Below are 21,647 nucleotides of genomic sequence, written 5' to 3' on the forward strand. Positions count from 1 at the left end.
GTGTTCTACCAAGTTGAGCTACACCTCCTGGCTCTATAATATCTGCTGCTTGAAATCCTGTACATTCTTCAGGGTGCAATTGTTTTTATGTGCACCCTGTGTGTGCACGGTGCCTGGAAAGATCAGAGCATCTTCAGGAACCAGAGTTAGGGATGCTTGTGAACCACCAGGTAGATGCTGGGAACTGAACCCAGGTCCTCTGCAAGAGCAGCAGGTGCTCTTGAACCTCTGAGCCAGCTGTCTGGTGCAGGTACAGACTATGTCCTGATCCTCTACCTTGGGATAGCATTTGTACTCCACATCACAGCCTGCCAGGACTCAGCAGTGGGTACTTGGGCTCATTTTATTTCTGACTGTTTTGTAAGGGTCTGGAAAGCAAGAAAGCAGTGTCTTTTTCATGTTCTGAATCACTCAGTTCCTCACACACATTACACGCATTCGATAAACATCTATAGAATTGAATAAGGCAGATAAAGCTGTCATTGGACTTTGAAAACAAACATTGAAGATGGGTTCAGAGAATTGTATTGATAAGCTTAGCTCAATTGGAACACAATGAGAGCTACATGTATTGTTATTATTATTTATTATTATCATGTTTTCTGAGACAGGGCTTCTCTGTGTAGCCCTGGTTGTCCTAGAAATTAGTCTGTAGACGAGGCTGGCCCTGAACTCTGAGATCCACCTGCCTTTGCCTCCCAAGCACTAGGATCAAACATGTGCACCACCAGTTTGCCAGTGTTATTCTACATCTTCTACTAGTTGCATTTTTATTTATTTATTTTATTTATTATATATGAGTACACTGTAGCTGTCTTCAGATACACCAGAAGAGGGCATCGGATCTCTTTACAGATGGTTGTGAGCCACCATGTGGTTGCTGGGAATTGAACTCATGACCTCTGGAAGAGCAGTCAGTGCTCTTAATCACTGAGCCATCTCTCTAGCCCCTACTAGTTGCATTTTAAAAGGTGAAATGAACTTTAATAAAAGAATAGTAGTCTTTCACCTGCTCAAAGTTGGAACAAAATTCATCCTTAACTGATCTGTGCACTTTGCACAATCCATACAAATACCTTAATAGCGCTAAAATTTTAGTTGCGAGACTCACATTACAGAATACACAGCTCTGACAAGATTCATCCTCGGGGAGGCTGAAGTGACCTGCTGTTCCAGCCCCTGCCTCCTAAAGCCATTTCCAGAGAATTGCTTCAGGAATAGCTGGTGATTCCATATGACCCACTTCATCCAGCCTTTCAGATGGATCCAATCAAAACTTCAGTCTAGCCCCAAGCCTTCTAGGTGTACAGGGACTGGATAACAAATGCTAAAGCTAGCTTCTCAAGTCTAACCAAATTTTCTAATTTTCCTACCCATTTCCACCCCTTTAAAGAATTTTTGTCACCCGTGTTCAGCAGGAAGAAGTTTAGGAGCGTTGTCAGCCCTAACCCTTGGGTCTGGGTGTCTGGTTATGGTTATTTTATAAATTATAGGTAGGTTATCATTTTAAAGGATAACTTGAAAATGGTTGTAATTTTGGACAGGAAGGACATAGATGGGAAGGATTACTAAATTTATTCTTAAGCAAAGCATTACATAGCCTCATCTTATATTGGTAGAAATCCTTGTAATTGATACAAATTGAAGTTATAATTTTACATTGGCACAGAATTTATAGATTAATGCAAATTTAAGGTTTTCACTGGTATCAATTTCTTATATTGATACAAAATTTGAAATTAATATGGTTACCCTTAGGCATCGTGCCTATGCAACTCATTTAAGAATACAAGGCTTGGAGTTGGGGATTTGGCTCAGTGGTAGAGCGCTTGCCTAACAGGGCCCTGGGTTCAGTCCCCAGCTCCGAAAAAAAGAAAAGAAAAGAAAAAAAAAAAAAGAATACAAGGCTTAGGGCTGGAGTGATGGCTCAGCGGTTAAGAGCACCCGACTGCTCTTCCAGAGGTCATGAGTCCAATTCCCAGCAACCACATGGTGGCCCACAACCATCTGTGAAGAGATCTGATTGGCCTGCCTCTGCCTCCTGAGTGTTGGGAGTAAAGTCATGTGCACCATTGCCCGGTTCATTTTTTTAAGATTTATTTATTTATTTATTTATTTATTTATTTATTTATTTATTTATTTATTTATTTATTTATTGTATGTGAGTACACTGTCACTGCCTTCAGACAGACCAGAAGAGGGCATCAGATCCCATAACAGATGGATGTGAGCCACCATGTGGTTGCTGGGAATTGAACTCAGGACCTCTGGAAGAGCAGTCAGTGCTCTTAACCTCTGAGCCATCTCCCCAGCCCCGGTTCATTTTTTATATGTAGAAATTTCTCATTTCCTTTCATCTGTTAATGAACAACTAGGTTGATCTTAATTCTTTGCTAGAGTGAATAAATCAGGAATAAACACAGGAGTGTAAATATCCCTATGTATTCTGAGTAAATGCTTAGGAGTGAAATAACAGGGTCGTATGGTAGTTCTGGTTTTAATTTTTTGAGAGATCTCTCAACTGACTTCCACAGTGGCCTTAATTTGCATTCCCATCAACAGTGATAGTTTCTTTTTCTCCACATCCTCTCCAGCATTTGTTGTCAGATTTATTGATAATGCCATTCCAACAAGGGTGAGATGGTATCTCAAAATAATTTTAATTTGCATTTCCCTGATGACTGAGGATACTGAACACATTTAAAAATGGTTATTAGCCTTGTGTGTTTCTTATTTTGAAAAGCATCTATTCAGTTCACTTGCCCATTTATTGACAGGCAGTTTTATTTCCTTGGTATTTAGTTTCTGCAATTCTTGAAAATTCTGAATTTTAGTCCCTTGTCTAAAATATGACTGGTAAAGATGTCTTCCCATTCTGTGAACTGTTTGCTCTGCTAATTGTGTCCTTTGCTAAATAGAAACTTTTTCATGAAGTCTAGTCTGTTGATTCTGAGGGTCCATTTCTGTTAGTATTAATTAGTGTACTATTCAAAAAGTTCTGTCCAACCCAATGTCTTTTTTTTTAAATTGCTTTTATTTTATTGGTGTTTTGCCTGCATGCATGTCTGTGTGAGGGTGTCAGATGTTACAGTTGTGAGCTGCCATGTGAGTTCTAGGGGGTGAAATTGGGTCCTCTGGAAGAGCATTCAGTGCTCCTAACGTCTGAACTATCTCTCCAGCATCCTCCAACCCAATGTCTTGACAACTATCCCCTAGGTTTCTTTCTGGAAGTTTCAGTGTTTCCTGTTTTAGATAAAAGGTTTTGATCTACTTTGAATTGATTTTTGTGCACAGAGAATGATAAGAATCTAATTTAAATGGTTTAGTAGATTCTCGACAGCACTTTAAGCTTCTCTTCCCAAACACCTGCTCACTCTTAAGTCTGATCTCTTCTCTGTTATTATAGCACAAAATGGTATTTAAACTATCATTCAGATTCTTTGAATCTGGAGTAAATGGAAGCAAGAAGGCGCCTACTAGAAGTTCACTCTGGCTCAAAGTCGCTTTTCGACACATCTTTGAGTCCTCAGATCCTTTCAATATCTAAACATTTTTGAGTCCAGTCTCTGGCGCACCCTCGTTGCCCGGAGACCGCGGTGCATCCCGCCTAACAACCGTTACTATGGGCGGAGACTGCTAGCCAACTAAGGAGTTCTTAGAACGCTTGCGGCAATCAAAATCCCAGTTCTCGCGAGGTTTCGTCTTCCGGGTGTCGCTGGGGACGTTCTCCATAAACTGCGTGACGATGTGTGGGGACTGTGTGGAGAAGAAGTACCCCAATCGGGTGAGCAAGTGGGCACGAAGAGCCTCCCGCAGGTTCGGTGTTCGACCGATATTCCTAGACCTGCCAGAGCCCACTCTGCAGTCCTGTCACCTCAGTGACCAAGCTCACGGGCCTCAGGTCCCCTCCTTGGTGACTGACGTCAGCGGCCCTTCCGGTTCTCTTGGGTTGCTGGGGACAACGGGGAACCCTCAAGACTACCTACCCACCCAAGTTGACAGCAGCTCCTTCTGGCCTTTCTGCAATCCCGGCTTCGTCCTCTAGCTCTCTTGATAAAATTCTTATACTTAATTCTGTCGCTGGATGAACGTCTGAGGTCATTTTAGAATTCTCTTTTTGGAGACAGGCCTTGTGTAGCCCAGGCTGGCTTCAAACTCACTATGTAGCTGAGGAGGATTTTCTTTGACTTATGATCCTCCTTCCGCATTATCTCTTGAACGCTGGCATCACACCCCCAGCCTCTTGTTCTAACCATATTTGAAGATGGTAGAACTGGTATGCAGAGAGGAACTATCGCTTGCCCAAGTATAAGAGCAAAGACTAGATTGTGATTCCCCTTTCCGTCTTGTCCAGTTCTTTTCCTTTCCCCTTCTCTTTGTCCTTCCCTTCTTGATATTGAGGATTGAACCCACGGTGTGTACCTGCCTGGCAAGCACTCTAACCAACGGAACTATACCCCCAGCCCTTATTTTAAGTCTTTGTTCCTCTCAAGCTTAGGAGGTTTTGAGGCTCGATTCTTACCGTTCTTTTGCATATTGATGTGTGTAGACAGATTGCTTTGCTAGTCTGTGCAGGAGTGACTACCAAGGCTCGGGGCTGCTTATGAACTTGCAGTTTGGGAAGTATGATTGACAGAGTGCTATTTAATCGATGTGAAAAGGAAGACTGATCAGGAATGGGGATGCAGTATTTTCCATCCAAATAAGGTATGTTTTGGATGATTTAGAGGGGGAAGAAAATGAAGGAAAATAGCAAGATGAAGGATCCTCGTGTTGGTTGGGAGGTAAAACATCTTCATAGTTCTTTTAATATTTCATGAGTGATAGGGTACAGAGGGTGCAGCATGCCTCTAATCCCAGGACTTGGGAGACAGAGGCAGGCAGATCTCCAAGTTCAATGCCAGCCTGGTCTATAGAGCTAGTTCGAGGACAGCCAGGGCTCGAACACACACACACACACACACACACACACACACACCACAAAAACAAAACTTCTCTTGTGAGTGATATGCAAGTCTTTTGAGATGGTTGTTACATGAATTTTCATTATAGTACAACCACTTTGATTTATAAAATGATTAGCATTCATTATCAAATTTAAATGGCCACTGGAATGGCACAGAAATGTTTATTCTAAAAGAATGCACGTGCACATCTCCTGGCAATGTGTATGAGAATGTTTGTAACATTATTTGCAGCTAGAGCAAAACTCGTATTCGTAGAAGGGAATATCGTAAGAGTAGGGCCATGAATGTGAATTAGCATAGAGCATCTCAAGGGGAAGTGGTTTTGCCTCCCAGGGGATTTGGCAGTATCCAAAGACACTTGATTGTCACAATGAAAGAGCTACTTTACATCTGATGGGGAGAGACGAGGTTTTTATGCTATAATAAACAGGACAACCATCAAAACGAAGGGCTCTGTATCCCAGTGTCAGTAGTGCAGAGGTAAGGAACCCAGAGTTAGAGCAATGCAAGCACTAGAATCAGATACAGCCATTTGACTTTAGTCTGACAGTATTGGTGAAAGAGCACATGAGGTGCAACTTTAAATCAAGCAAACTAAATACAGTAAGACTTTTGCAGTTGGTAAAACCAGGCTGGGAAGCAAGAAGTTACTCTAAAGTCATTGTATTGATGGTTGCTATACAGAGTGTGATCAAGGGTGGTCATATAAGGGGCCAGAGAGATTGCTCAGTGACTGGTGCTATTGCAAAGGACCTAGATTCAGTTCCCAGCCCCTACAGGGCAGCCAACAACTGTCTATAACTCCAGTTCCGGGGGATCCAACTCCTCTGGTCTCCATTAGTACCAGGCAGGCATTGATAAACATAAAATAACTATAATCTTTCAACAACAACAAGTGGGGGAGAAGCTTCTGGAATGTAAGAAGTGGGTGGTTTGTGTTTTACTTAACTGGTGGTTCTGTTTGCTTATAATTATTCTGTATGTCTCTGCTTTTATTATTTTTCTATATTGTGTTTTAGTTCATGCTTTTTTTTTTTAAACTAGAAAGGGGTTTTATGGGTCTTAATGATAACCATTTCACACGGGAAACCATGAGGAAAAGTTTGTGGTAAACAGAGTTGTTAGGGGCTAGAGAGATGGCTCAGGAGTCAAGAGCATTTAATGCTGCATCAGAGAACCAAATTCCATTCCCACCACTCACATCAGCTCACAGCAGCCTCAGCCCTGGCTCAGGAGATCCAGTCCTCTCCTCTGGCCTGGCCTACACAGGGACTGCACTCATTGCATAACAAGGACACAGACACTTTTTTTTTCACCTTTAAAAGAGAGAGCAGCCGGTTCATTCTTTCTCCTCCTGACCCCAGAAGTAGCAAGAGAACTTTATTTAGAGTACATGATAGTACAGAATAAAAGGGAAATGTGCAGGGCTGGCAAGATGGCCACACTCCATTTCTGTGGCACTGCCTATTGAACCCAGGGCTTCATGTAAATGCTCCCCAGTCAAGCTAAACCACTGGCCTCATCAGCCCTGTTTTTAATTGTAAACCTTCCCTGACAGAAAATACATAGTAGCATACATAAACCTTATAGCTACATTGACATGTATGATCAGAAATAATAATAATGTTTTATGTTGTATTCCCTGTAGTTTCAGGTTTTCTGAAACTTGTAAGTTTTTTGTTGATTTGTTTTGTTGGTTGGTTTTGGTTTTTGAAGACAGGGTTTCTCTGTGTAGTCATGACTGTCCTGTAATTCACTCTGTAGACCAGGCTGGCCTCAGACACAAAGATCTGCCTGTCTGCCTCTTGAGTGCTGGAATTAAAGGCGTGCATCACCATGCCTGGCCCTCAAATTTGTAAGATTTTATACTATACTATCAAACTAATAATCTTTACTGACTAATTTTCATGGTTTTTAGCCATTTCTTCTTTTATTTATCCCTTTACAAGTCTTTAGCTGAGTTTTCTGTAAATCACATTTTCTAAGTGTCCTTAACAGGCCATCCAGGGCTACACAGTGAGACCCTGTCGAAAACAAAGAGTAGGGCCAATAAACATATGTATAGACTCCAGGGAGACTACTAATCATTGGGAGAAGGCAAATTAAAACTTTGGTAAGATTTCCACTTATATCACTAGAAAAGTGAAAAAAATGTGTTCAATAACTGTGGTTGGGGACTCGCTTCAGCAGCACATGTACTAACATTAGAACGATAGAGAGGAGATTAACGTGGCCCCTGTGCAAGGATGACACACAAATCCGTGTGGCTTCCATATTTGTAAAAAATAGGGATGGGAAGATGTGGAGTGACTGGGGATAACATTGCTGACAGGAGTGTGAAAAGGAGAACCCCGGGTGTGTGCCTGGGGGAGGGGAGCTAGAGAGATTGCTCAGTGGAAAAGAGCATTTACTGCTTTTGCAGAGGGCCGGAGTTTAATTCCCAGCAGCCATATATCAGGCAGCTCATCGATACCTGTAATCCAACTCCAGGGGTATCCAAGATCTCTGGCCTCCCTGGGCACCTGCATCTACTTGTACAAACCCACAGACAGACCACGCATGTTCACATAAAAATAATGGAGAACTTAGAAGTATTTGGTTAACTTATTACAAAGTTCAATATACCACTTAAAAAACAGCCTATGTGACCCAGAAATTGGGTCCACACAAGACTTGTATATGAATCTTTTTTTTTTTTTTTTGGTTCTTTTTTTCGGAGCTGGGGACCGAACCCAGGGCCTTGCACTTCCTAGGTAAGTGCTCTACCACTGAGCTAAATCCCCAGCCCCAAAGATTTATTTTATTTATTCCATGTATGTAAGTACACTGTTGCTGTCTTCAGACACACCAGAAGAGGGCATCAGATCCCATTACAGATGGCGGTGAGCCACCTTGTGGTTGCTGGGAATTGAACTCAGGACCTCTGGAAGAGCAGTCGGTGCTCTTAACCGCTGAGCCATCTCTCCAGCCCAATGAATCTTTATAATTGCGTTATTCATTATAGCCCCAAACTGAAATCAAGTCAGTGCCACCAACAGCTAACTACACAGAACACTACTTGGCAATAGAAAGCAGTACTAACATAGACAGTGTGTTGAGAAAAAGAAGCCAGAAACAAAAGAATAGTCTAACCATTTGCATAAAATTCTGGAACATGGAAGATTAGAAAGAATAAAATCGGGCTGGAGAGATGGCTCTATATAGTCATGTCTTAGTTCCTGCTCTAGAACTATTCTCTTCTTTAACACACAGTGGTAAGACACCCTCAGAACGGAGAGATTATGGTGCCCGAACTAGGAGGATTTCACTATGGTGTTTAAGGTGGCTCTTCCTGAACTATGTGTATAAAAACCACATTTGGCTCACCATCCCTGTAGTATGGATGGCATCAGGTACATAGGCACTTTGGAGAAATGATTTTTATATCACATTAACTATTAAAATCTCTCAATTGGTCAGGAGAGATGGCTCAGTGGATGAAAGAGCTTGCAAGTCTGATGACCTGAGTTCAGTCCTCAGAACTAACATAAAGTGGGAGGACTCCACAGAATTGTCCTCTTATCTCTACACATGACCACTGGCACATGCGCACTGCCGCACTCCCATTTTATATATCTATAAATAAAAGTATTCAGTGTTGCTTGCAGTTGGATTGGACAATTTGTAAAATAGCTTTTATGTTAATAGAGTCTTTAGCCAGGAATCTGTTTAGTTTCTCCATGCCAAATAAAAAGCCTTGGTTCCTTGGCCACTTCTGTGTTAGTCTGGTCAGTCAAAGCCATTACCCGTCTCTGCCTCAGTCACACACACTCTTAAAGGCTGACGTTTATAGACAGATTTGCTGGTTTATTTTGTGGTATTAGCAAAGGCATGAGAAGTAGTCCTTTCAACAGTGTGTACACTTACTTTTAGTTGTGACTCATTTGTTTCTATTTTGATTGATTTAATTCTAGGTTTTTGGCCTATATTTAAAAATACTTTTAAAATTTTCTGATTTACTTTTTGTATTGAATGTTGTTTTGTTGTTTCTAAGTATTTGGACTTAGTTCTCTTACATTTGTTTGCTGTGATACAGGGATTGCAGCTAAGGCCTCATGGATGCTGAGCAAATGCTTTACCACTGAGCCACATCTCCAGCCCTACTCTTCTTTGCCAAACACACTTGTAGTCCTTAGAAATTCATGGACTTAACATGTTCATCAAGTATCCTTATAAGTATTAATACTGTAGGAAAGCTAGCTACTTAAAAAAGTACTGTGAGCTTTGAGGAGGCTGGAGAGATGGTTCAGTGATTAAGTATACTGGCCGCTCTTCCAGAAGTCCTGAGTTCAATTCCCTGCAACCACATGGTAGCTCATGACCATCTGAATGGATCCGAAGCCCTCTTCTGGTTTGTCTGAAGACAGCTACAGTGCACTCAGATAATTCTTTTTTTTAAAAAAAAAAAAAGTACTTTGAGCAGGTGTGTTCTGGCTGTGTCTTTGGCCTATAGAGACTTTGAGTCGTTTGGTCAGTTTCACCGAAGGTTTCTTTTTTTTTTTTTTTTTTTTAATTTTTTTAAGATTTATTTATTTATTATATATAAGTACACTGTAGCTGTCCTCAGATACACCAGAAGAGGGCATCAGATTTCCTTACAGATGGTTGTGAGCCACCATGTGGTTGCTGGGAATTGAACTCATGACCTCTGGAAGAGCAGTCGGGTGCTCTTAACCGCTGAGCCATCTCTCCAGCCCTCACTGAAGGTTTCTAAGTATAAGAGGATCCCTGTTCTCATGCTCTAGGGGAACACCTGTCTGGAGAATGGCTCGTTCTTACTGAACTTTGCAGGCTGCGCCGTGTGCAGTAAGCGGGACTTTATGCTGATCACAAACAGATCCCTGAAAGAGGAAGATGGAGAAGAAATAGTTACCTATGACCGTAAGTAGAGTTCGTCTTGAAATGCAGATCTGTTTGCAGACATCAGCTTTCAGAAGTGGTCGTGTTGTACGGGTGTTCTGAGAGCACGCTCAGTGTTGGGTGTAAGTTACTGAGAGGAAGATAGGATAGGACCTCCCGCTGTGAATAACAACCTGTAGGTGTGATGATCTTCCTGCTTCTGCCTCTTCAGCGCTGAGATTATGCATGTGTGCCACCATGCCCAGCTAGTTGTACAGACTTTATATCACTGTAAATGAGATGACTTCTTGGTTTATTTGTTGTTGTAGTTGTTGTTGTTGTTGTTGTTGTTGTTGTTGTTGTTGTTTTTTGAGGTAAGATCTCATTTTGTAGATCAGGCTAGTCCAGAACTCATGCTATAGCCCAAGCTTCCTAGAACTCATGACTGTCCTGCCTTAGCTTCCCAAGTGCTAGAATTAAAGGCCTACCCACTACTCCTAGCCAGGGATTTTTTTTAAACTTGGATCCATGGGTTTTTAATGGAAGGGGTCCTTCAGTAGATGTAAAGGTCGGGACCAGCCTGGTGAGGTATTTCACCCCTGCTGTGCCAGCACTCAGGTGGCAGAAGGAGGAGGATCAGAGGTCCAAAGGCAAGTGGGGCTGAAGAGTTAGGGGAAAGTTAGAAGAGCGGGGAAGAGTGTCACAGTATAGCACCATTTTCCCTGGTACCAATGACCCTGGTGTGCTTTGGTATTTCCCGCTTTGTTTCTGTTTTTTACCTGCTTTGGCCTCTTGTCCCACTGTCCATCTGATGCTTCCTTCTCTTGCTTTTATTACTGGACCTTCCTATCCTCAACCCTAGCAAAACACACGCAGAGAAAGTTCTTCATGTGAAGGAAGTGTATGTGCATGTTACGTGTGCATGTCATATGTGCATGTTATATGTACTAACGTGTACATGTCATATGTACATTTTAAAATTTTTATTATTTATTTTAAGTATATGAGTACATTGTAGCTGTCTTCAGACACACCAGAAGACAGCATCAGATCTCATTACAGATGGTTGTGAGCCACCATGTGGTTGTTGGGAATTGAACTCAGGACCTTTAGAAGAGCAGCCAGTCCTCTTAACCACCGTGCCTTCTCTCCAGCCCCAAATGTACATGTTAGCACACAGACATTGTGACAAATATTTAAACTGCTCACATCTCCTCTTTGGTTTTCTTCTGGTTCTTGGTATGTTCTGAATATGAATAAGGAACAAGGATGCTGATAATATTTTTAAGGACAAGTCTGAAAAACATCAAGCTCTTAGAATAGGCTCAGACAGTTAAAAATACTCCAGAAGGTGTCTCTGTCTCCCTTTTTAAGCCTGTGTCCTCTGTAAGATTTTTTTTTTTTTTTTTTTTGAGCTAGCAGGGAATAGTGAATAAGAGTCACATTCTTGGGTTAAAAATTCTGGCTCCAAACCTCCTATCTCTGTAGTCATCTGCTTACTTAACCATAGTGTGCCTTTTTTCCTGATAAAGAGGTAATAATGTTATGTCTCATTGAATTTGAGGTTGCAAGAATAGCTCTAAACATATCTAAAGAGTATCTGGCACAGTTTATTAATTATTGTTACATTGTTTTTATTTTTAGTAGATATTTTGTTACCTCATATTCACTTTGTGCCCACAGTTGGTTTTCTTTATCCCTGGTTATAACTGCAGATTTACTGTCATTCCTGAGAATAACAGCTTCTGCATAGCTAGATGGGCCCACACTTCTAAAAACACACAGTACTGGACTTGGTGGCACAGACCTTTTATCCTAGCAACTTGGTGACAAGCACCTTTACTCAATCGTGCCAGCTTGATAGCAGCTACTCAGGAGACTGAAAGGTCAAGGCCTGCTTGGGCTGCAGAGTGAGTTCAAAGCCAACCTGGACAACTTAGTGAGACCTTGACTTAGAAATGACAAGAGGGTTGGGCATGTAGGTCAGTGGTAGAGTGCCTGCTCTAGGATTGGTCCTTAGTACTGCAAAAGTAAAGAAGTAAACAGCACCTAAGTATCTGCTTGCTACTTTCTGTAGGGAGCTTTCGATAGGAATTAACAAGTGCACAGTGAGCACTTTAGTTCAGATCCTAATTATGTAAAGTTTGATAGAATCTGGATTTCTTGAGGTCAGTATTTTAATGAGTTTCCTGCTCTGTTAAATGTGACAGAGTTAAAATTTCTTTTAAGTACTATGTGCTGAAAATAGAAATTTCATTGTTTTAATAAACTTTTCTAGACTTCATTATGTGTCTTTGTCTTGGCAGATTTGTGTAAGAATTGTCATCATGTCATAGCCAGACATGAGTATACATTCAGCATCATGGATGAATTTCAGGTAAATGTGTATATGGGTATTGTTAAAGAGGGACAAAGACTAAAAGTATTCTGAGCATCTACATATAATTTTTGTAGTGAAGTGCTAACAGTTATTACTTCAGCCCACCCTGTCTTTACCCATGCATGCTGGGAAGCTTTAAAGGTGGGTGGATCTGTGCTTCGTCACAGGAGTCACAAATCAAAATGACATTCCAGCCCTGTTGTTTTATTTAATAACCCAGTATTGGGTTCCCAAAGGAAAAGGATTTGTGTGTGTGTGTGTGTGTGTGTGTGTGTGTGTGAGAGAGAGAGAGAGAGAGGTGCCCCCAGAAAACAGAAGAAGGACCTAGATCCTAGATGGCTGTGAGTCACCTTGTGGGTGGTAGGAACTGAACCTGGGTCTTTTGCAAAAGCAGCAAATGTTCTTCACTGCTGAGCCATCTCTCTAGTCTGCCATTTCAGGTTTTTATGGGATTACTACTGAGGTACCTTTTCTGCAGTGGCTTACTTCAAGCGTTGGCTGCTGGGTGGTAAGAGCAGTAGCAGCACACACCTTTAATCCCAGCGCTGGGGAGCCAGAGGCAGGCCCGTAGTGAATTCCATGTGTTGTCCAATCCTCTTGGTGGGTATGAGTCTGACAAGGAGGCTGTCTTTGTTTGCTCCTGTTGGTGTGCTGATTTGAGCAACTCTTTGGTTTTAAGTATAATAAGTTTTGGGTTTTTCTTTTTTCTAATTTGTTAAGCTAAATTTCCTTTTTAAAATATTTTTTAAAATTTTATTTATTCTTTTATGTTATGAGTACACTGTAGCTGTCTTCAGACACACCAGAAGAGGGCATCAGATCCCATTACAGATGGTTGTGAGCCACCATGTGGTTGCTGGGAATTGGACCCAGGACCTCTGGAAGAACAGCCAGTGCTCTTAACCACTGAGCCATCTCTCCAGCCCCTAAGTTTTACTTATTTTATTATATGTATGACTATTTTGCCTGCATGTATATTATCTACCACATTTGTGTCCAGTACCCATGAAGGCCAGAAAAGGACATTAGAACCCCTGGATCTACAGGAGATTTGGAGCCACATGTGTCATGAGCTGGCTGGCCTATGGGTGCTGGATACTGAACCTAGGTCTCCTACAAGAGTAGTAGGGAAGCAAGTGCCCATAACTGCTGAGCCAGCTCTAGTCCCTCACTCATAGCTTCAGTGGATAAAAAGGAACATAGTCAGTGTCAAATGTTTTAGTCAATCTATACATCTTGACCATAACTCTTTAATGTCTAGATTTTATGCCTTAAAATATTTATGCACTATGTGTACCTTAAAGCAAAACCATGGTTCAGGGAATAGAGGCAGCCAAAGAAGAATGACCATTTCATGGCTTAATTCCCCCACCCCCCAGCTGTCTTTATGAGAGGAAATGAGCGCCTGCAGCTCTCTTCCATGAGAGCACATGAGAACCCCTGAATGGATATTGAGATTGCCTGTTTATGTCCTGAGAGAGCTGTTGTAAAGCTTTTCCATGAGACCAAAGTCTGTCATTGTCCTTGACTGAGTGCAGCCACCTTCCAACAGCCCCCAAAATTACTCTGTGTAGACACAAGGAAAGGAAAAAGGAAGATGCTGTAGTCATGGTGTCTAGGCAATCACCACTCCTCCTGAAGACAGACGCTCTTAGGCTGCACTCTGCCTGCAGTCTTATTTCCAACACCTGCCGCTGCTCAACCCACATCCTGTACTCGGCCAGTAGATGGTTTTTGAAAGTATTCTTTTCTACTTCCTTGTTGGCCTTTGATGCCATCCTTGCTACAGATCCTTGCTAATGATCCTTAGCCCATGGCTGTAGCTGGCCCAGCTTCTCTCTCCCTTGCCTCAGCTCTTCCAGACACACCCACATGAGAAGTGTTTCAACAGCAGCCTCTGCCCTCCTTCCCTCCACAGGACGGTTATAGTTCCTCTTCGAAAGCTGCTTGACCTCATTTCCTGCATGATTACATAGTACTGTCTCCAGCATCTTTTCCAGATTGAAATTTTATATTAAATTTATGTTTATATTTTATATTATCCAGTGCCCTCTTTTGGCCTTTCTACAGGCACTGCCCTTACATACTCCCATCCATAGCACACACACAAAATACGTTATTTTTTAAAAATGTTTTAAAATTATATTAAATATACTTAGTTCTTATTTTGTTAAAAAATAATTTAAACTTACATTACTCAGCTACTTCTGTGACCCATTCTGAAAGCAACTTTTTGTCTTTTTCTTTTCTTTTTTTTTTTTTTTTTTAGATTTATTTATTTATTTTGTATATGAGTACACTGTAGCTGTCTTTAGACACACCAGAAGAGGGCGTCGGATCCCATTACAGATGGTTGTGAGCCACCATGTGGTTGCTGGGATTTGAACTCAGGACCTCTGGAAAAGCAGTTGGTGCTCTTAACCGCTGAGCCATCTCTCCAGCCCTGTCTTTTTCTTTTCTACCTGAATATTTTTGTTTTTCCTATTTTGAGAGTGACTCATTGCGCAGCACTGGGAATCCTCCTGCCTCATCCCCAAGTGCTGAGAGCGTGGGCTTGCACCACAAGGCTTGGTTTTGAAAATTTCCTTAGCCAACTTTTCTTATTTCCCTGTTTCTCTGAACTCCGTCATTTTCCTTTGAGTAAATCTACCCTCTCATAGGCTTTCTGTGGTCTGTCTGAATCCTGGGCTTTTGCCCTCCTAACTGGCTCAGTATCTTTCCAGATCTGGGTTTAACCAGATCTTAAGCATTTCTACTCTTGAAGTCCATCCTGCTTGACTGTTTTTCCCCTGTCTTTTAAAATAATTTCTAACTGCTTCTTTGCTTTTTTTCTTTTCTGTTTTAATGACAAGAACACAGGGGGGAGGCATGATAGAGAGAGAAGTACAGAGTACAACAAAAATATATCCCCCATGACTGTGATCTTTGAACTCTTCCACAGAAGCCTTTCAGTGGACGGTGTGTGGCCTCAGGGTGTTGGGATGGGAGATTGTCTTCTGTTCCTCACAGGCCAGGAAAGAGGACGGGATCGAGAGAAGTAGGGTAAAGAGCAAGGGCCTCTGAGTAAGCAGAAGATCTGACCCCACAGTGGGCAGATTCTGCCGATCCACCCTTCCTCCAGATCTCTAACCCTTAGTACTTTGAGTCTCCTATGAATGCCTGGGGCCCGTGACTCTCCCCACTTGGACAGCTTGGTAAGAGGTCCTGATCTCACCACAGCCCTGACAGCACAGGGAGCCAAGTCCCTGGCATCTCAGCTGAGAATCTAGGCATACTTTCCTATGGAAACACTGTAATATGTAGTTAGAGTCCACAGCTTTTGTACAGTGCAAATGTAAAAGACTTGGGCATTTTCCTGGGAATTTGACTGCCACATATATAACATTACTCCCGTGGGAAACTGCTTTTGAATTCCAAATCATTGACTTACAATGAAATTTGCATTTGAGGCTCCCTATAAATCAAAGGGTACGAGTATAACCAGTCTCTAATTTAATAATCTTACCAGGTTATATCATACATTATATCAGTTTTTTTCCACATGTGATGTGTGTCAGTTTGGTAAAGATCATGGTGCATTTTTTCCTTTGTTCATGATTAACCACTGTGCATAACATCGCAAAGCTTGGAAGCATTGACTAGAAACTTGAGAGAGGTTAGGTTAGTTGAAAGTTCAGTTCCCTCTTTTTTAATTGCACAAACGTTTTTATTTAGTTGCTGTTTAAATTTTGTTTTGTTTTGAGCCACAGTGGGAATTAAACCCTAGTCTTCATGCTTGCAAGGCAAGCACACTACCAGCTGAGCTGTATCCTCACTGAGAACTCAACCACGTGTGTAGCTTCCATACAGTCGTCCCCCTCCCTCCCTTCCTCTCTCTGTGTGTGTGTGTGTGTTTTCCTGTTGACACAGGGTCTTGCTGTGTAGCCCAGGCTGACCCTCAGCCTTATGATCCTCCTGCCTCAACCTAGTGTGTGATTGGAAATGTTCTCCATCACACTTGGTTACTTTGATCTTTGTTTCCAATAAGAGATTGCCTTCCCAATAGTGATGTCTAGTGGGTTCAAGCAGTAGAAGTATTTGACAATGGTAAACCCTTGTAGAGGAAGATTAGTGTTGTATTTTATGCTCATGTGTGGTATTTATCCTGTAATCTTTAGCCTGTATGTATTTCTACTAGGCGTACAGAGGAGACTTTAAATAATGAGTGCAGGGGGTAGCTCCGTGGAAGACTGCCTGCCTAGTGTGCATAAAGTTTAGAATTTAACCTCTAGCACTGAAAAATCAATCAGCTGGCCGATTGATTAATTCAAGAACAGTCTTTAAGAAGCAGGCTGGCTGCTGGCTGCTGCCTGTCTGGATTGGACTTGCCAGCTGAAATAGAAAGGAACTTCCGTTCTTGAGAGTCTTTATGCCCTTGTCTCTGTTGAGATCAGCATCCTCCTCTAGTGACTGTCCAGACCCAAGAAACTAATTGACTTGATCCATTTCCAGGCAGCTAGCAATAGCAACATCGTGTGGAGACACTAGAAGAATTGACGGAGATGCTTGTTTTTGTAAACAAAATAAAAATGTTTAAAGGGAATACGTCTATGACAACTGTCAGAACAGGACTTTGCCCTAAGGAATTGTGCTTAAAATAAATCCCCTTCTGTCAGCAGTCTAGATACTTGTTACATACCAGATCTATGAAACTTTGTAGGTACTTAAATAGATGAAGTCTTAGGCAATTAACTGTTTTAAGTATGAGGTACGCATGCTAGTTAATTTAATGCACTTTTTTTTTTATTTCCTAGAGCTGATAAAAATAGCTTTTCGGTTTGAGAATTCTGTTTCTTTTTTCCCCTCCTGTTGCATAAATATCCTGAAAGGAAAGGTTCTAAGAACAAGAATTTGTCCTTAGAAATACCCATCCAAACTGCTCTGTTATTTATCTTAGTGTGTGTGTGTGTGTGTGTGTGTGTGTGTGTGTGTGTGTGTGTGTAACAGAGAGAGAGAGAGAGAGAGACAGAGAGAGAGAGAGAGAGAGAGAGAGAGACAGATAGAGAGAGGGGGAGAGAGAGAGAGAGAGAGAGAGAGAGAGAGAGAGAGAGAGAAAATACAATGCACATGTTCGGAAGTAGATTCTCCCACTATGTAGGTTCCTAGGATCAAGCTCAGGTTACCAAGCTTGCTTTACTCAATGAGCCATCTCACTGGCCTCCTGGTCTGTTTTGTTTTGTTCTGTTTGTTTGTTTGTTTGTTTGTTTGTTTGTTTTGTTAGTGGTGGTGCTGTGGTTTTTGTTTATTGTGTTTTGTTTTATTTGTATTTATTTATTCACTTATTTATTTTTTGATACAAGATCTCCTGGAGTCCAGGGCAGTTTTGAACTCCTGATCCTCCTCCTGAGTGCTGGGATGTAGTTGTGTACCATCATGCCCAGCTGTACCCTGCTGAAGATTGATATCAGGTTTTGTGCATGCTAGGCAGGTACTTTACCAATTGAGCTACATGCCAGCCCAGATATCTTCATTAGTTTTAAAAAAGCACTAAGCTAAATGTGTATGCTTTCTTAAGCCAAGAAATAGCCATATACTTCAGTATACTTAAGCCATTCTTACATACGTGATGAGAGTTTACATAATCAGAAGGCTCCAGGAATATACAGAATACACCTAAAGCATTACTAATAGGTTTTGAAGAGTTAATCTAATATGCGAGAAGATTATCAGTGATAATTCTAGAGAAGCTTTATGGAGCAGTGGTTTATAAAGCGTCTTTCTCTCTGTCCCTTGAGGTAATTTTGCACTTTGTCTTGTTCTAGGAATATACCATGCTGTGTCTGTTGTGTGGCAAAGCCGAAGATACTATCAGTATTCTCCCTGATGACCCCCGACAAATGGCTCTGTTATTCTAAGCCTCCTGCAATTCTGTTGTAACTATGTTGGGTTGCTTTAAAATATAGCAGGCCTAAAGGTTTGGCTAATAATGAAAGTTGTTTGTATGTTTTCTTTTCTATTTAACTTTCCTATTTGGATGAAAATGTAATTTGGGTACTGTTGTTTACTAGAGTTGAGTTGCTCTGCTAAAGTCCCCTGTACACATCAGTGCAGCTAGAGTGAGACGCCTTTGCCAGTGGTTATTTGGCTAGAACACAACTAGAACCAAAGCACTTCTGCACTCAGATCAAGGTTTCCTGACAAAGGAACCCAGGACTCCTTGCAAAAGTAAATGATGGAATGGGGCAGAAATTCTGCATTGTGAACTTAGAGCATTTTGTGCCACCAAAAAAAAAAGGGGGGGGGAGGGGGGAATATATGAACAAAAACCACAGTGATTAAGGCAGTGGTTCTCAACCTTCCTAATGCTGTGACCCTTTAATACAGTTCCTCCAACTGTATAGTTGGGTGGCCCCCAACTATAAAAATATTTTCATTGCTACTTCTAGCTGTAATTTTGCTAGTTATGAATTATAAATATCTGATATGTAGGAGATCTGATATGTGACCCCTGTGAAAGGGCTGTTCAGTCCCAAAGGGATCGCAACCCATGGGTTGAGAGCCACTGGATTAAGGGATGGTCAGACAGGAGCTCCCAGTGAACATAGCTTTAATAATTTGAAAATGAGCAAGTTGCTGCTACAGCCCAGAGTGTGCACTGAATTTCCATAGGTCCATGCTGATAGCAGTGATTGGGTGGGTGGATAAATAAGGAAGAGAAAAAAGCAGGAGCAGGGGTAGGAAGGGATTTCTGATGGTCCTACTTTGTCAGTGTGGGCTGTGTACCAAGTGACTTCCTTCCAAAGAGTAGCAAGGAAAGAGGGGGTGAGGGTGACTTCAGGGAAGAGAAGCCTAACAGGCACTGACTCCATCAGGTGACGTCAGGCATCCTTGATATGATGCAGTGGGAAGGTCTTCCCAGTGAGCCATAATCTGTGTAATCATAAGACCAGCATGATAGTTCAGTTCAACAGACTACCAGGGTCTTCCAAAACAAGGGAAATCTGAGAAACTGTTAGGAGGCGGAGGAGGGAGGCGTGGTGACTGACAGTACATGGAAGCCTAGCCCAGAAGAGCACATGGTAGAGAGCAGAAATCCGAGTAAAGGGTGTGATATGAGTGAGTAGAACTGTTCCATTTACTCCACAGGGATCTTAGAATGTGCTGTGTGCATAACTGAGAGCACTGGCTTGGTAGCCATAGCACTGGCATTTAGGTTGCACTGTCCTTGACAATCAGATAGCCACTAAACAGAGCAGTACTCTGGACTTCGGTATCTGGTTTCTGTAAAACCAGGCTAACAGAATGTGATATTGTACTCCTTTTGCAGTTCTGTTAGGAGACCCAAATGAATTAATGACTGTAAAATACTTTGGAAAGCCTGTAAAGTTCTAGATACAATGATGCCCCTTCAGTTCTTAGTCTAACACCCAAGTTTAAAGGGAGCAGGTATTAGAAATAAAGCTATTTCTTACATTGTATCTAAGAGTTCCCTACATGCAAAAGGTGAGCCACTGTGCAGTGTGGGTGCCAGGGAACCCTTTATGTATTGTAGCAGTTTGAGTGCTGCCCTGCACAATAGCCATTGAAAGCTCACACTTACCCTGCCATGGAAGTGGTAATTCCACCTTTGAGGCAGGAAGAACCTACTTAGTGTGAGCAGCTCAGAGTCTCTCAGCTACCCAGCGACCCCTCCCCACAGTGGTGCTGGCTGATGGTGAGTTATAGAGCTCAGGAAGAGGTTGGTTCAGGGTGCGATGATGACGCTCCACAAAGCCCAGGCATGTCAGGCGAAGACTTATTATTCAGGCTAAGTCAGGTGGTTTATTCCTGGACAATGCTCTCCGTTTTGCTATAAATGTATATCTGATCTGTTGAGGAAACCATTTGGTAAAATGAGTCCAAAAGACCGGGAACTGCTTCATTTCTGCAGATAGCAGCAGTGAGTGATTACGGCCGCTGAGAGATCCCTTTTACAGTCTGCTGATGGCCCTGGCCTAGTCATCTGAAGCTGAAAGTGCGATTCTGTGCCCCACTGACACCTCAGCTGTCACAGAGTATTACAAAAGTATCCATCTATCTTGGATATAGATTACAACGTTTCAAAACACAATATCCTTTCTATTTCACTATTATTCAGCCCACCTAGAGCTGTACTTTGTAATAATGCTGTTGTGTTAGGGAATTCTTCTGGGACTCTAATGGAATTAAGATGTCTTTTTCCCCCCTTTTTTTATTAATTATTTCCATTTGTTTATATCTCAAATGATATCCCACTTCCCTGTTACCCCCTCCACCAGGCCACCCCCCATCCGGGAAAAAGATGTCTTAACTCCAGTTCTGCTGATTTCTCCTTTTTCTGTTCAAATGAAGGAAATCCAGACAAACTCATTAGTCTTTACTAATGAAAGGAAGTCACTGTGAGTATTCGAGTGTCCTCTGTTCTGACATTTCTCTTTACTCAGCTATGATGACCGATCGAGAGTCTGCCTGACTGTCTTTTATTTCTACATGTGTTTTGTTGTTAGTTGTATTATTTTTCATGTTTTATTTCCTTTTTGAAAGTTTCATATACTTTACTGACACACGCTTTCCCTCCCCAACTCCTCCCAGATCCACTTCCACCTCCTTATCCTCCCAACTTTATGTTCTCTCTCCTCTCAAACAAACAAGCAAATTCGAAAACCCAAGCCCAAACCAGCAACAACTACAACAACGGTGGAGTCTGACTGATCAGCTACGGGGTGTGCGGCCCACCCTGGCGTGTGGTTACTGTCCCCAGTATCACTCCACTGAGGACAAGTGGTTTTCCTTCTCCCAGCAGCTATCAATTGAAATAGCCTCTTAGCTAGGGATGGGACCTTGTGCCAACCTCCTCTTCTCTGGGATGGAATTTGTCTGACTTGAGCTGCGTGGTTTTCATTTGTGTGTGCGTGAGCGTGTGTTCTGAGACAGGATCTCCTTATGTAGCCCTGGCTGGTATAGAATTTACTAGATAAACCAGGCTTCATCCACAGTCACAGATACCCTCCAACCTATGCCTCCTTCCTAGTGCTATTAAAGGTGTGTACCACCATGTCTGGAAACTTTATTTACTTTTGGTTTTTTAGGACAGGGTTTCTCTGTATAGCCTTGACCATCCTGGAACTGGCTCTGTAGTCCAGGCTGGCCTCAAACTCAGATATCTGTCTGCCTCTGCCTCCCAAGTGCTGGGATTAAAGGTATGTGCCACCATATCCAACCTTAAATACTTGTTTTTATGTTTATATTTGTGTGTGTATGTTTGTGTGTGTGTGTGTGTGTGTGTGTGTGTGTGTGTATGTGTGTTTGCCTCATGTGTGTGGGTACCCGAGGACATCAGAAGAGCATGGCAGATCCCATGGAGCTAGAGTTACAGCCTTTGTGACCTACCTGCCCAGTGTGGGTACTGGGAACCAAACTTGAGT

At 42.0% G+C, this 21,647-nt stretch overlaps 1 protein-coding gene and 1 non-coding gene across 3 annotated transcripts; both read left to right on the forward strand.

Annotated features, from left to right (window-relative positions):
* The first annotated feature begins 3,695 nt into the window (after positions 1-3,695).
* On the forward strand, positions 3,696-18,196 carry Churc1 (churchill domain containing 1). Of its 2 annotated transcripts, NM_001106741.2 has the most exon segments (4): positions 3,696-3,784; positions 9,752-9,887; positions 12,152-12,222; positions 18,027-18,191. In NM_001106741.2, coding segments are annotated over 4 exon segments (339 nt in total). In that variant the 5' UTR covers positions 3,696-3,745; the 3' UTR covers positions 18,120-18,191.
* On the forward strand, positions 7,142-7,247 carry LOC120093305 (U6 spliceosomal RNA). The gene has a single exon (XR_015623659.1). It is a non-coding gene; the product is annotated as a U6 spliceosomal RNA (small nuclear RNA).
* Positions 18,197-21,647: the final 3,451 nt, after the last annotated feature.

Source organism: Rattus norvegicus, chromosome 6, assembly GCF_021556685.1.
Source record: "Rattus norvegicus strain SHRSP/BbbUtx chromosome 6, alternate assembly SHRSP_T2T, whole genome shotgun sequence".
Lineage (NCBI taxonomy): Eukaryota > Metazoa > Chordata > Mammalia > Rodentia > Muridae > Rattus > Rattus norvegicus.

What these genes read in the sequence shown, in the direction of transcription:
- Churc1 (XM_087552773.1), top strand. Translation starts at nt 3,746, where the DNA reads ATGTGTGGGGACTGTGTGGAGAAGAAGTACCCCAATCGG. An exon ending in AGAAGAAGTACCCCAATCGG is followed by an intron (nt 3,785 to 9,751) that starts GTGAGCAAGTGG and finishes CTCATGCTCTAG; the next exon opens with GGGAACACCTGTCTGGAGAA. An exon ending in AGAAATAGTTACCTATGACC is followed by an intron (nt 9,888 to 18,026) that starts GTAAGTAGAGTT and finishes GTCTTGTTCTAG; the next exon opens with GAATATACCATGCTGTGTCT.